This window comes from Ipomoea nil, unplaced genomic scaffold (assembly GCF_001879475.1).
Source record: "Ipomoea nil cultivar Tokyo-kokei standard unplaced genomic scaffold, Asagao_1.1 scaffold2704, whole genome shotgun sequence".
In the NCBI taxonomy this organism is placed as follows: Eukaryota; Viridiplantae; Streptophyta; class Magnoliopsida; order Solanales; family Convolvulaceae; genus Ipomoea; species Ipomoea nil.
The window spans coordinates 1,648,796-1,665,204 of record NW_017619132.1 but is presented as its reverse complement, the minus strand read 5'-3'; the positions used below and the strand labels follow the sequence as shown (position 1 = coordinate 1,665,204).

Genomic DNA, 16,409 nt, shown 5'->3' with positions numbered 1-16,409 from the left:
TCCCCATTTTATGACGAATATTTTTCAAGAATGGTTTAGAACGATCCTAAATGTTCTAAACACTAATGGGGTATTGTTTGCAGCTGCAATTCTATACAATATTTGGAGACCCCGGGACGAAGCAGTCTGGAATTCATGTTTACCCATGCAGAAGAAGGTCCTCGCGATGGCCATAACAACTATGCAGGCATGGCAACAAGTGCATCACTCCACCACGCCAGCTCCGGCTGATTCATATGTCGCCGATCCACAACCGCTGCCTCCCGTGCAAACACTGCCCGTCCATGCTGCCGGAACAGTAACCACGCGGCCTAAGCATTGCTTCGTCGACGCTGGATACAGACAACAATCAAGCGCAGCCACAGTAGGTGCAATTTTGTTCGACGGCCACGGAGGATATATATCGGCTTACAATGCGCCCTTGCACAACTGCTTCTCGCCACTTATGGCCGAAACTATGGCATGCAAAGAAGTGTTGTCATGGCTCAGAACACGCGGGGAAACTTCGATCGAAATGTTCACGGACTGTCACACACTCTAGGCATATTTGTCATCTACTGAGACTCGGTCTCAATCTTATCTTGGTTATGCTCTTGATGCTTGCAGAGCATATATGGAGATGCTTAATTATTGTTCAGTTAATTTTATTCCTAGATCGCAGAATTATTTAGCGCATATATTATTTCCGGATGCTTTTAATTACGATTCACCTATGTACTGGGATGTTATCCCACCAGATTCATTTTCAAATTATCTATAAATGCAACCACATTGATTTCCTCAAAAAATAGTGATTACCAACTAGTCAATATCACTAAACAAGTTAATAACAAGTTCATATAATAAAGGAATATAAAATATAATTCAATACAACATACCGATTATTTTGGAGACGAAGATGTATTATTATTACTTTTTAAAAATTTGCTTCCTAATTAAATTGACACTATTTGGGAAATAGTTATTATTTTGTGAATTAAACAAAGTTTTGCAACATAGTTAGCTTATCAATTAATTTTGGTTTATTTACTCACTATTAGCTGTTTGACTTAGTTAAACAATCAATGAGTATTTGATTAATTAGTTTTTTTTTTTGTAAAAACTTATTGCTCTAAAATGCTAAAATTTAAAAAACTCTTCAAAGTATATATTTTGATTTTGATCAATTTTTTGAGAAAGTCATTTTGCATGTAATCAATTATCAGCTAACAACCAATTTACCAAACACTTTTCTAAGATAATGTTATCAACTAGTCAAACCAACTAACACAATCAGCTAATAGATATTTACCAAACACCCCTTAATCAACTACACATGAGGATAGACGAATAGTTCTGTTTTAGAAATTTATCAAATAAGAATTGTCCAGACTCGAGATATAGCTCAATTTGTCAACTAACTCAAAATAAATTGAGAAGGTTTGTTTTGCTAGCAAATGCATCAACTACTATATCATGGATAAGGAATTATGTGTCTGCAGATGACATATTATTGATATGTAGTTAAGCGTTTATGTAATTGTGAATAAATGCAAGGCACATAACATGTTAACTACATTCACATAATATATTAACTGCACACATAACTGTTCACATAACTGTTAACCGGTAAACACTACATAATCTTAAACAATGTGTCTGTAGTTACTATGTCATGTGCTTATAGTTACCATGTTATGTGTCTTCAATTAATTTATAAACACATAAATGGTTAACTAAGATATAGAATATATCTATCAACTCTACATAATCTGAAGTTTATTTTAGATCAAAATTAACCATGTAAGGTAGAAATTTACTAAAATGGCCTTCACTTCCACTATATAAGTGGAGCAACGTAAACGACTACTATCACTACACAAAACATCCGTCGACGTAAACCGTAATGGCTTCTTTAACGTCTGCATGCAATTCCACCGCCCCGAGAACCGCCGCGTCAATCTCCTCCGCCGCCGCCTTGCCAAAATCCTCACACATCCATATAACCTCCTCGAAACGTAACCATCGTTTCGAAGTTTCATGCAACGCCGCCGCAGACGGCGGCGCGTCCCAACCAAAGTTTGACAGAAGAGACGTCCTTCTTGGCTTGGGCGGCCTCTACGGCGCTGCAAGCCTGGTTGCCAACCCACCGGCATCCGCCGCTCCCATTCAAGCCCCGGAATTCTCCAACTGCGTCGTCCCCGCCGCCGGTTTGCCCGCCGGCGCGGATATCCAAAACTGCTGCCCTCCCGTGCCGGCCTTCGTTATCCCCTACCAACTTCCGCCGGTGAATCCGTTTGCCTTAAAGATCCGCCCGGCGGCTCACAAATTGGACGCGGCGTACATTGCGAAGTTTGAGAGAGCGATCCAGCTGATGAAGGAGCTGCCGGAGAACGACCCCCGCAACTTCTACCAACAAGCGAAAGTCCACTGCGCTTACTGCAACGGCGGCTATGTCCAACCAGACTCCCCCAATAAGGAGATCCAAGTTCACAATTCATGGCTGTTCTTCCCTTTCCACAGATGGTAATGTTAGATATAAATATACTAACGTAAACTCCATCATAACAGCCAAAACTTTAGAATGATTGGTATATAGGTGTTGTGTTTGGAATAATAAATCTGCCCAAAGTTATATATGCAATCCCAAGGGCCTTCACTGCCTCAAATCCCAGCCCGACAGAACATTCGAGATGATATAAATTACTATGCTTAATAGACATGGTCAAATTATAGGTGAGCACAAAAAATTTGTCTAATTTGAATATAATCCGGCCTTACATTGTCCCTTCAGAGTTTCAAACTTGACCTTTTGTCTCTAATACTATCTACAAGAGGACCAGTGAGTTAAGTCCCTAGAATAATAAACCTGCACAAAAACATTTAGGGTGTGTTTGGTTCGTGCATAGGAATCGGAATCTAATGAGTATCAAATACTTGTTAATGGTAATGGGTTTTGGTGCAAATATTTAACATGTTTGGTAGTAGGGTGGAATGGGAATGGTTACTAATAATAGTGTTTGAGAATGAATAAGGGAATGAAACCCTTATTGTATTTGGGTATGGGAAACCCACCAACCAAACACACCCTTAAATTACATTGCTGGATAGAAAGGAATAGAATGATTGAATTGAAAAGAAATTAGTGAATAAAGACTAAAATATCATTATATAGTAATCATAAGAATTATAAAATTGTAATTTAATATGAAATTACAATTCCACAATGGTTGGAAAGAATTGTAATTCCCTAGAATTGCAATTCTCTCCGACCAAACGTGAAATTGCAATTTCATGGAGTTGGCAGGAATAGAACTTACCAAACACCCCATTAATGGATTAGTCATAAACTTGCACCATGAATACTTAAATAATATTATATATATTATATGCTAAATTGTTACAGGTACATGTACTTCTTCGAGAGAATCATGGGAAAATTGCTGGGAGATCCCACCTTCGCCTTGCCGTTCTGGAACTGGGATTCGCCGGCCGGAATGTATATGCCCTCCTATGTCAACAACATATTCTCGCCGCTCTACGATCAGAACCGCAACCAGTCTTTACTCACTCGCCTCATGGACCTTGCTTTCTTCGGCCTGGACTTTCCTTTACCCGACCCACTCAGGATTCAATTCAACCTTTTCTTGATGTACAAGACCATGGTCAGCAACGGCGGAGCCGCCATACTCTTCCATGGACAACCTTACCGCGCCGGCGACGACCCGGGGCTCTTCCTACTCGGGGCCGGTTCTGTTGAGAATATTCCCCACGGAACAGTTCACCGGTGGACGGGGGATTTAGCGAGAACACCCAACGGAGAGGACATGGGGAACTTCTACTCCGCCGCTCGCGATCCGTTGTTCTACTGCCACCACGCAAACGTGGACCGCATGTGGACGATTTGGCAGCAGCTCGGCGGCGCTGGGCGGAGAAGGGACTTTACTGACCCGGACTGGCTGGACGCCTCCTTCATCTTCTACGACGAGAACGCCCAGGCCGTGCGGGTCCGGGTGGGGGACTCATTGGATAATCAGAGAATGGGGTATAAATACGCGTTTGAAAATCTGCCATGGCTGGATTGCAAGCCGATTCCGGCTAAGAAGAAGAAAGGATTCGCCGCCTTGTCCGACGCGCCGCCCGTGGAGAGCGTGTTCCCGGTGACGCTGGACAAGGTGGTGAGAGTGAAGGTGCCCCGGCCGAGGAAGTCCCGGTGCAAGGAGGAGAAAGACGCGGAAGAAGAAATCTTGCGGATCGAAGGCATTGAGGTTGCCGCCGACCAGTTTGCCAAGTTCGACGTGTTCGTGAACGACGAGGACGAGGAGCCGGCGTTGGAGAAACTGGCGGCGGAGTACGCCGGAAGTTTCGTCAACTTGCCGCAGAATCACCACGGCACCGGGAAGATCAAGACCAGTCTGTGCATGGGGCTGAATGAGGTGTTGGAAGACTTTGACTGTGAGGACGACGACGCCGTCGTGGTGACTCTGGTACCAATGCCCTTCAGCGGCACCACCACCATCAAAACCATTAAGATCATCTACCATTCTTAGATCTATTTGCAGAAATCTGTCTAAATCCCCATTGCTTTCGGTGTGTGCTTGTTTTCTTTTCAAGCTTGCATGTTGTACGTAAAATTTGCAACCAATCTATCTATATAAATAAATAAATAAATAAATAAATAAATAAAGGACAATGACATTTGCCCATTCTAAATTTTCCCTAATATCTCCCATTCTAAATTTTCCCTAATATTTTCCTCCATGATGTGTGATAGGGATTATCCTCGGCTGCACTTGTAGCGTATACCTGATCAGTATCAAATCCACCCACTGGGTAAGCCCTGGCCCGAGCATTACGCGCTTGCCTGACCTAAATCTCAGACCAAGTGCAATTTCACTGGTTAAGCGAAGATCAGTATCAATTGTTCTGCCCCGACCACATTAGATCGTGATCGAGCACTCGACCTACGGTACTTAATTAGAACCTTAAGCCTAGTTCTCTTAGCCGAATTTAGTGGCAGCGAACCCAATGGAATCATGCATCTGTGGACATGTGGAAGGACCAACCAGGGCACTGACCTTGCACAATGCATGTGATCTACGTGCTGCGCGTGCCGGGGGACCAACGAGTGTCCCCTTATGCATCCTATAAATACTGCATTAAATGCGAGAGAATGAGACTTTTGGCAATTTTCACACATTTACTTTAAGTCCAATAACTCCTAACTCATTGTCATGTAACCCGAGCTTAAGGACTTAAACCAACAAGAACACTAAGACATGATTCTCGTACGATCCGACCCTACTATCTTAAACTTTGTAGGAATCTCCGTATTTACTACATCAATATGGTTTATATTTATTGAGTGCCATGAATTGGCTAACTCCACACATTTTTAATTAACAATTAAATAATTCAATTAAAAGATGTCACAAGAGGGGAAATTGGGAGGTATATCCATATATGTTAGTGCCATGCATATTTGTTAGGTTTCAGCTTACATAATAGTTCAGGTGAGAATTGTGGACAAATCTTAACCATCAATCTAGTTGATGTAGCAAAGATGTGACGTGAGTGTACAGGTGGAAAAATATCACGTTATATACTTATTACCGGATTTCTTAATAAAGTAATATGTTTATATTAACAATCCCTATTGCATGTAAATATATATATGCTAGCTGGCCTCCATCTCAAAGTATTGACCGGGTTTCTATAATACAAGATTCAAAGAAAATGTCTGAAAATTGTGATCGAGTAGGTGGAATATGATTCTCCTATACAAATATTATAACTTTATAAGTTTGATTCAAGTTATAGCACATAATCGAAATTTATCTCATGCACACTCCTAAAAAGTGGTTGTGAGTTTCATCGTCATCTAAAGAAAATGAAAAATAGTTTATTTTATTTTATTTTTCCTTTTCTTATGGAGTAGAGCAAGCTAGTAAAAAAAAAAAAAGGTTTAATTTATGTTTGATATCAAATTGAAACTTTATATTTGGTAACACTTACATATAAATTTTTGAAGTTTGAATATTTAATATGAAATGATTATCCTTAATGGTGACATTTATTCAATTCACATTCATACATATAAAATCTGGCTCTACCAAAAAAAAATACATATAAAATCTGGAGTTAATCATATTTGTTGGTTATTAGTTAAAATCGAATTTTTTTTAGAAAGTTTTACAATATAAGTAAAATATCTAATAACCCACAAACAATCAAACATTAATAAATTGTAATAATTAATTTCATCCATTATTGCATGTATTCATTGGGCAACAATATGTATCTAGCTTAAATGACTTTAATTTGAGTTCTAAAAATTCCTTAGTTGATTTGTAAATTTTCGAGACATCTGCAATTGTGCTCGAAATTTCCGACCACTTAAAAGTAATTTTAAATCAAGTTGAAAGGAAAAAGTGGTCGGAAATAGCAACAGAGGTTTTTCCAGATACCAAAAGTGATCGGAACAAGGCTTTCAACTTGATTTAACATCATTTTCAGATTGTCGGAAATTCCATAATTTCCAGTAGTGATAATTGATGGTTTACTGATGTTGTGAGCATTATTTTTCTGAAAATTTATATAATTTTTTTATCGTTTAATTTTTATTTATACAAAAAAAAAACAATATTTAAATTATTTTCCGTTTTATAACTTCAAAGTTACTATTGTAATCTTTTATTCGAATAAGTAATGAGTTTGAATTATTTATTTATTTTTCAGTATAGAATGATAATTTGGATTTGAAAAATATTTTAAAACAAAAAAAAAACAAAAATAAAAAACCAAATGGGAGTTGTTAGAATTGGTTTTACATTTACTTGTCGTGCAAAAGTCAGTGTGTAAACGACTCTCTTCTAATACATTGGACATTCCCATAGTCCATATATAGTTTTTTCTTGGATTTTTGTGGAGTCCAATCCAACATGATGTGGAGAAAGGAGAAAAATGAGTATGCATTGCAATAATAGTTTTTTGTGGATGTCGTTAAAAAAAACAAAAAAAAAAACCACAATTGTGCATGTTTCGCGCACAGCCCATACCTAGTCGGCCGTGTTCAGTACACACGTCGACTGACACGTTATTGCGTTTGTTTTTTTGGCGTTTGATCAACCTTTTTTTTCCCTTCTTTTGTCTCTCTCTCTGCTCTCTCCTACTTGGCTTCATAAATGTTGTGTAAGCCAATAGAAATGAAACACGTATGTGACATTTATCGATTAGGACAATGTATTTTATATTATATTTTGATCTTTGTCTCCTGCTGTCTCCCTTATTGATTTCAATAATGTACCAAAAGACAATTTTCAGTCAAAAGTAGCAAATATTAAGATCTGTAGCATACACACACACATATATATATATATATATATATATATATATATATATATATATATATATTAAGAGACATGTGAACATGCTTTTGAAATTTTGAATCTATTATGATCTGTAAGTCCTAATGCATAATTCAATAATGATGTAAACGTGTCACCTTAATAAACAATATTAAGATCGATACTCATATCTATTAGAATATGCATTTAGTTTTGTTTATTTTTTTACAGCGCTTATATATTTATACTCAGAAAGTCAACATATTTGAGGTGTTTTTGGTTCATAGATTTAGCTATCAGGAATGAGAATGAAAGTCATTGTTATTGTTTGGTTGACAGGTTTTTAGAACACTACTATGAGATTTGATTACTCCCTAAATTTGAAAACTCATTCTCTAATAAAATAAAGGTTTTATTGCATTATTCCCCTCCTAATTGGTAATTTGATTTTTAAGTTTGGATTAGTGTTTTTAGATTTTTTTTTTTTTTTATTGGTGCTTTGGATGTCTTTATATTAAAATAAATTGTCTTAATTTTACTATGTGGTTTGTAGTCTATTGGTATCTGGTTGACCCTTTATGTGCAATGTCTTAGGTTCAAGCTTTTGTGGATACATATCTAGTATATGTGGGTATCCCCTTCCTTTGTAATAAAAAAAAAAAAAATTTGTCTTGATTTTTTGTTTTTGAATTTTTAAAACATTTATTCCCATTATACGATTATACATAACCAAACAACAATATTAATAATCATTCCAATTCCACCATACTACCAAACATGCAAATTACTTTCACCAAATCTCATTACTATTACCAAGTATTTGATTCCATTCCGATTCCGATTCCGATTCCCATATGTGAACCAAACACACCCTTATTATCTTATGAACTTATAAGTTTAAATCACAGACTTAAGGATTTGTCGACGTTTTTACATTGGCGAGTGGAGACAAGTGAAGCTGTGGAGGAGATAATATATTTATTATCTTTAATTTTTTCGATTACAAAAGAAACCCGCAACCACTACCCAATAGTTGAAATTGAGAAAATCTTACTTTAATAGCTCATAAATCACACAAGAGAAGTAAATCACCCTCCAAAAACTATATGTGGCGGGCTCAATCAAAAATATATTTATTATCTTCTTCCCCCGTCATATTTATTATCTTCTTCCCCAAATGGTTGAATCCTCTACCCTAAGGGTCCCTATACTCCGGCCCGACAAAGCATTTGGAAAGATGTAAATCACAGTAACTCAGTGCCTCAGCAAACATAGTCAAATGCTAATGCGCATAAAGTATTTGCCACTTTGACATAATATATTTATTATTCTTGTTTGTATGCTAGGTATGTAGTATATTTATTATCTTATCTTCTTTTTTCTTTTTTGGTGATAATATATTTATTAGCATGTTTACATAGCAGGTACACGGGTAGGTAGCATATTGATTATCTTTTTTTGCTCGCAATCATCTCTCAAAGGCCAAGTGTGCACTATGTGCTATCAATTTTTAATGTAAGCCAACATTGTTTGGAAAAAGGTTTGAATCTTAAATTTCAAGGGCTACTAGGTCCCAGTCCGACAGAGTATTTAGGAGGATATAAATCATAGTAACTCAGTTTGAATATAGCTAAGATATTTACTTACTACGCACAAGAAGTTCCTCTCACTTTAAAAAGTTACGTTGCTCTCATATTGTAGCTGATGAGACTCAATCTTGAGTCATTGTTTTTAAACTTCATCCCTCTAACCAGCTGTCCATGCAACAAATAAAAATGTGCCAAAATTATTTTCGCTGGGTCCCACACTACGACATGAAATAATTGTGTCATAGGGACGCGTGATGAATGGGTAAAACTTTAATGCTCCATGCCCCATAAAAATGACATTTAAGAAAAATATTAAACCAAATTAAAGAAATTTCGACTCTAACAATTCTTACCATGTCAACAAAAAGTAATGGTGACAAATGGCAATGACCTTGTAATTTAATTGCTCGAAGTGGCTCTCTCAAATGAGAGGTTATGGGTTTAAATTTCAGTGAAAATAGTATTGACTCTTTGTATTTCAATAAATTTAAAGTACAATAAAATAAAGTAAACGTGCGTAAAATTGAGTATAAAGAGGTGAAGGAACTTAAAGCAATAATCTCAACATAAATTGCCTTAAGCTTTCAAAATTTTGACCCCCTCTTACACCTTTCGAGGGACATTTATACAACATGACTAGCTTAATACACACTAAGAAACTAAATTCCTAACAATTGACCAACCAAATTTTGCTTTAAGCTATAAAATTACTTCAATTCCTAAAATAGAAAAGGAAAGCGGATCAAATTAAGTAACAAGTTCTCTAATCTTATTTTAAGAAAGATGTTACAAATCTTGTGAATCCGAACTCTTTTTATACCTCATTAAAGCCTATGAAAATCGCAAAACCGAACCCGAAGGCCCGTGATTTGAGCAACTCTCGAGAGCGTGAACCAATCAGCCACTTCCAACCCAACTGCCAAGTTCCTTGTACCATCCCCGACAAATATACTTAGGTTTGTTTGGAAATTTGGAAAATGTTTTCTGGTAAATGATTCATTTTTCAAAAATAATAATAATAATTTAATTTTTTAATTTGACTAAAAGTTAGAAAATCATCTTTTTTCTATTTGGCTAATAATTATGAAATTGCATTTGTTATGTTTGGTTATTTTCATGAAAATGAACATTTTATATTATTTGTTAAATAATAATAATAATAATCACAATAATATTTCGAAAAAAAAAAACAACAACAACAAATAAAATATTAATTTTCAAAAAAAAAATCAAACAAAAAAAAACACAATTTCTTAAATTTCATCCAAACAACAACAAAAAAAAAAAGCTAGTTTTCTAACATTCAACCAAACATTAAAAAATTAAATTACTTTTCAAAAAAATAAGTCATTTTTCTAAAAATCATTTTCTGAAAAAAAAAACATTTTCTAAGGTAACAACAACAATAAAAATGTTAATTTTCAAGAAAATGGTCAACCAAATAGAAAAAGACAGTTATGACATTTAACCAAACATTAGAAAATTAAATTATTTTTTAAAAATTATTTTTCAGAAAATATTTTTTTAATTTCCAAATAAACTCATAATTATACATCACATATATATTTGAATGGCGCCAAGTACCTTGTGGTCAGATGGTATGTAACAACCTCTCCTATGTGGGAGATCATGAGATCGATACTACAATATAATAGTCAGTAGCAATTTCAAATATATTTGAAAGGCAGGACGTACAAAGTGTGATACTATGTACCTTACATACTAATTTTGACACAAATATTTACCTTTTTACCTCACTATATGATACTCCATTTGTCTTATTTTATCTGTTCAACTTACAATTCATTGGTCAAATCAACTCTTTCTTCTTTGCTTATTTCTATTAGCATTTTCTTATAATTTTTGAATTTGATTTTGTGTTAATAGTACTTTTAAATTTTAATTTAGTTTCTAAATATATATATATATATATATATATATATATATATATATATATATATATATATATATATAAATTCTACATACTAATTCTAAACTTAATATTATAAAAAATTAAATTGTGAATAACTTCAGTCAAACCTCGGTTAACCGAACCCACCAAATAAAATGGGTCGGAGAGAGTACTAATTAATTATATTGATTCTTTTTTAAATATTGAATTAATGAGTAAATTTTATTTTATTTTTCTTTATAAGATTACACCACAATCTTGAAAACCACATTACTCCTACTTTAAGACTGGTAGAAGAGAAAAATTTCGAAATGTGTATCAACTAGCTTACATGTGCACTAGTATCACACAACAAATGCCAAATCCATATTTCTCTAATGAAGTTATTTTGAGTTAGTTGATCAATTAAACAGTGTCATGGGTACATAAATATATTTCTTTTTAAATCATGATATAATAAGTAATTTAATGAGACTAATCCAATTTGTGCCATATAAGATCTCAAAGATTGCAAAGCATCTAAAACATCTGATTAGACCAGAAAAAACTCGGGTCATCTCATTCATACATCTCTTAAATTAATTACAAGATACGTTTAAAAAGGGAAATTAACAACTTGCAAATGGAATAATCCGTACACTTAACCCACACTTATATAGTAACTTGTGGGATAGCTTTGATTCTTTGAATGATGTATACAAATTGCAGAAATGGAGTGGTAGAGTGAATCTCGAGAGATTAATTAATGCAGATTCAATAACTTTATATTAGTTTAATCAGAAAAATAGTATACAACCAATAAGTTTGTATTAATTTAATCAGAAAAATATTATATAAAAATATTATGAAGTGTCCTGTGTGTTAGATAATTGAGGGTGAAATTACCGAACCTCGAAGTCTATAACCGACCAAACTATGCTACATATATCCAATTTAAAGTTGTCATTAATGCAATGTATGTTATCTAACTAAAAAACTAAATTAAATTAGAAAATTTAATATTGTATGCACTAAATTTGGAACTAGCTTTTAAGAAGAAAAACATTATATTATTCTCTTACGTACTGCAATCACTATATAAATAGTTAAATACTATCGTTTATTTTTATTTGTTACCAATTGGTAGTCCCACCAAGGGTTGGTAAATAATTTATATAACAATCAAACATAAAACAAAATGTAACACAAAAGACAATATTAAGAAACTTTTTTTATTTTGTGAGTTATTATATACATATGATAGAAGTTTATTTAATACATATAATACATGTTTATGTAATGACTACGACTTTTTCACGTCACAAAAAAAAAAAAAAAAAAAAAATTATTGTAAGAAAAAGTAACATTATTTACAAAAAGACAATATATGATAAGTGGTGTTTAGGTACAAATCATGTGGAGTTTGCCACTGTCACCAAGATATAATATAATGAAAGAAAAACTTATATTAAAAAAAAAAAAACAAATAAATTATAGGTAGTTGTATTTGGTATTAATTGCTTGATGGGCACCGTATCCGTATTGATACACACTTTTGAATTTAGAATATGTCTCGTTGAGCTTAATTCATTGGTTCAAAGGTCATCAAGTCTAATTCTAGTCCAAAAAATTGATCAGAAATAATAATGATGACTATTTTTTGTGCACTCCCATTTGGTCTTTTTTATTGATTCTTTGAGTTACCGTGATTTACATTATCTTAAATGATCTGTTAAGTTGGTGTCTGCACGGCTATTAGAGTTGGGGATTTAACATTTTCGACTAAGAAGAGTGAGAAACTTATATATTAAAAAAATTAGAATATTATTGTATCAATAAAGTTGTGGAATATTATATTATTATTCACTTAAATTATAGGTAGTTGTATTTGTTATTAATTGCTTGATGGGCACCGTATCCGTATTGATACACACTTCTGAATTTAGAATATGTCGGATGGCAAATTATGTTGTGCATACGGATGTAAAAACGACGTCGTTTTATTAAAAATGCGCGTCTCTCCTTTAAAAAAAAAATTAGGTTCTATTTCCAGCAACAACATATGAACTAAAATTCCAGAATCGTTGAACTATAATCCCAGAATCGATGACCTATAATTCCAGAATCTATGAACTAAAATTACAGAATCTAATCTATGAACTAAAAATTTCAGAATGAATGAACTAAAATTCCAGAATCTATGAACTAAAATTTCAGAATCGATGAACTACAATTCCAGAATCGATGAACTATAATTCCAGAATCAATGAACTAAAATTCAAAAATGAATGAACAACATAATGTTGTTGCTGGGAATCGAACCTGAATTTTTTTTTAAGGGGAGACGCGCGTTTTTAATAAAACGACGTCGTTTTTGCATCTGTATGCACAACATAACTACTCATGTCGGATCGTTATATCGTGGGCCCGGGTAGTCTACAGTGCACTATGGACTCTGGTCCAATACACATAATTTAATTTCATAATGTATAGAATTTATCTTCCAAATATACATAATTTATGTTCATAATACACATACACATAAATATGATATAATGAACATGAATTCTGTGCATTATGAACATGAATTCTGTGTATTATGGATATGAATTTTGTACATTATGAATATAAATTATGTGTATTATGTTAAATGTTTATATGTATGTGTATTATGAACATAAATTCTATATATTATGTGTATTGGACCAGGGTCCACGATATAAATTGTCGAATATGTCTTGTTGGGCTTAGCTAATGGTTCAAAGATCACCCTATAAGTCTAGCTCTAGCCCAAAAATTGATCAGAGGTAATGATGATTGCTTTTTGTACACCAGCATTTAGTCATATCTGAGTCATTGAGTTCTCGTGATTTACGTTTTCTCAATGCTTTGTCGGGTTAGGATATGCGAATTGAAACTATTGGAGTTGGGGATTCAACATTTCAAACCAATGTATTAAAAAATTAGAATATTATTGAATCAATAAAGTTGTGGAATATTATATTATTATTCACTTAAAAAACCACGTGAATCAAGTTGTGTTGTAGAAATTGACCAAAACGACCTCCATTTCCTCCTATATAACCGGAGCAACGTAAACATATTAAATCGCCAAGCATTGAAAAATGGCTTCTTTTACTACTTCTCCATGCACTTCCGCCGCCCCTAAAACCTCCAAATCTTTGTCCTCCTCCGCCACCTTGGCTTCCCCACTGCCAAAACCCTCTCAGATCCACATCGGCTCCGCCAGGCGCAGCCGGCATTTCAAGGTCTCATGCAACGCCGCCGCCGGGGACTCCCAGCCAAGGCTCGACAGAAGAGACGTTCTTCTCGGCCTGGGAGGCCTCGCCGGCGCCGCCAGCCTCGTGAACAACCCTCTGGCGTTCGCGGAGCCCATCCACGCGCCGGAGATCTCCAACTGCGTTGTCCCTCCCAAGGATCTGCCGCCCAATGCTCTTGTGGATACCTGCTGCCCGCCGGCTGCGATTAATGTTGTCCCCTACAAGGTCCCCCGTTTCTCCCCCGCCACCCTGAAAGTCCGCCCGGCGATCCACCGGATGGATAAGGAATACATTGCTAAGTTCGAGAGGGCGATCAAGTTGATGAAGGAGCTCCCGGCGGACGATCCCCGGAACTTCTACCAACAAGCGCTTGTACATTGTGCTTACTGTAACGGCGGGTATGTCCAGCCCGACCACCCCGACAAGGAGATCCAAGTCCACAATTCATGGCTTTTCTTCCCCTTCCACAGGTGGTATTTATACTTCTACGAGAGAATCTTGGGGAAACTCATCGGGGACCCCACCTTCGGGTTGCCGTTCTGGAACTGGGATACCCCGGCGGGAATGCTGATTCCTCAGTATTTCCGAAACCAAAACTCGCCGTTGTACGATGAGAATCGTAGCCAGGCCCATCTCCCTCTCGTGATGGACCTCGGCTACGCCGGAACCGATAACGACGCCACTGACCAGGAGAGAATCTCCAACAACCTCGCCTTGATGTACAAGAGCATGGTGACTAACGCCGGAACCGCCGAGCTCTTCCTCGGAAAACCGTACAAGTCCGGCGACCTCCCGGTGAACAAAGGCGGCGGGTCCATCGAGAATATCCCGCACACGCCGGTTCACCGCTGGGTCGGCGACGTTAAGCCGAGAACGCAGAACGGAGAGGACATGGGGAACTTCTACTCCGCCGGAAGGGACATCTTGTTTTACTGTCACCACTCCAACGTTGACCGAATGTGGACCATCTGGCAACAGCTCGGCGGGAAAGGCCGGAGAAGAGACTTCACCGACTCCGATTGGCTCGACGCCACCTTCATCTTCTACGACGAGAACAAACAGGCCGTCCGCGTGCGCGTCGGAGACGCGCTGGATAACCAGAAACTCGGGTACAAGTACGAATTCGCCAACCTTCCATGGCTCAACAGCAAGCCGCTCCCGACCAAGAAAAAGACCGGCTTGGCGGCGAGGTCCAAGGCGCCGTTCGTCACCGACGTGTTCCCGTTGACGCTCGACAAGGTGGTGCAAGTTAAGGTGCCCAGGCCGAAGAAATCCAGGAGCAAGGAGGAGAAGGAAGAGGAGGAAGAAATCCTGGAGATTGAAGGAATCGAGGTGGCGATTGACCAGTACGCGAAGTTCGACGTGTACCTGAACGACGAGGACGAGCCGGAGGCCGGGAAGGAGAAGGCGGAGTACGCAGGAAGTTTCGCGCACCTGCCGCATAAGCACACTGGGTCGAAGAAGATCAGGACCAGTCTGAGCTTGGGTCTGAACGAGCCCTTGGAGGACCTCGGCGCCGAGGACGACGATGCAGTTCTGGTGACTTTGGCACCAAAGGTCGGCGGCGGCGTCGTCACCGTCGACAACATCAAGATCGTCTACGGCTCTTAGAGCGAGCGAGCGTTTCTATTTTTAGAAATCCGTCGAAACTGTTTTCCGGCGTACCGTCCAATAATTTATCCCTCGCTTTCCTCATGTGTGTCTTGTTTCCCCTAGTACTTTTGAGTTGGCCTAGCATGTGGTTTGTACAATATGGGGCCCATAAATAAAATATCTTTCTATTCGAGTTCTTGATTCCGACAAATTATTTGGTAAATAAAGTCAATCTAACTCTACTAAAATGTACATCCAAACACAAACTATCAATATCCGTGACATGCATTTAACTCTTACCTACGACAACTTTTATATTCCTGACAAGAATAAGACTCTTATCTTAGCACCGAACACAAGGCTTATGTGAGACTAATGTTTTGCAACACTTGTTAAACGAATTAGTCATGCATTGTAAGATCAGAACAAACATTAAAATTTGGATACGACCTGAACTCTCTCCTGTAAGACTCAAATTCTGATTTGTGAATGCATCCTACTCGTGACTGAACTGAATTTAAATTAATCTCATAGTTTATAAATATAGTCCTTCACTAATTTCGCAAGGAATTGTAAAATGATATCTAAATTTGAAATAAATTTTTGTTATTGAATTGAGTTATATTTTTGTTGAAAAAAAAAATGTGAATTAGGTAGGTGGTGGCATGTACTGAGAGGTAGGTGAGGAGGAGGGTGACTAGGCAAATAGATAATTTATGTTGAAAATGCG

At 36.6% G+C, this 16,409-nt stretch overlaps 2 protein-coding genes across 2 annotated transcripts; both read left to right on the top strand.

Annotated features, from left to right (window-relative positions):
- The first annotated feature begins 1,814 nt into the window (after positions 1–1,814).
- Positions 1,815–4,658, top strand: LOC109156043 (polyphenol oxidase II, chloroplastic-like). The gene is made up of 2 exons (XM_019303825.1): positions 1,815–2,505; positions 3,386–4,658. The coding sequence occupies exons 1-2, from the start codon at positions 1,886–1,888 to the stop codon at positions 4,527–4,529; spliced, it is 1,764 nt and encodes a 587-aa protein (XP_019159370.1). The 5' UTR covers positions 1,815–1,885; the 3' UTR covers positions 4,530–4,658.
- Positions 4,659–13,897: 9,239 nt separating this feature from the next.
- LOC109156042 (polyphenol oxidase II, chloroplastic) lies at positions 13,898–15,874 on the top strand. The gene has a single exon (XM_019303824.1). The coding sequence runs from the start codon at positions 13,931–13,933 to the stop codon at positions 15,695–15,697; it is 1,767 nt and encodes a 588-aa protein (XP_019159369.1). The 5' UTR covers positions 13,898–13,930; the 3' UTR covers positions 15,698–15,874.
- Positions 15,875–16,409: the final 535 nt, after the last annotated feature.

Coding starts and splice junctions, on each gene's coding strand:
- LOC109156042 (XM_019303824.1), top strand. CDS start 13,931: ATGGCTTCTTTTACTACTTCTCCATGCACTTCCGCCGCCCCTAAAACC.
- LOC109156043 (XM_019303825.1), top strand. CDS start 1,886: ATGGCTTCTTTAACGTCTGCATGCAATTCCACCGCCCCGAGAACCGCC. Junction 2,506..3,385: donor TTCTTCCCTTTCCACAGATG/GTAATGTTAGAT, acceptor AAATTGTTACAG/GTACATGTACTTCTTCGAGA.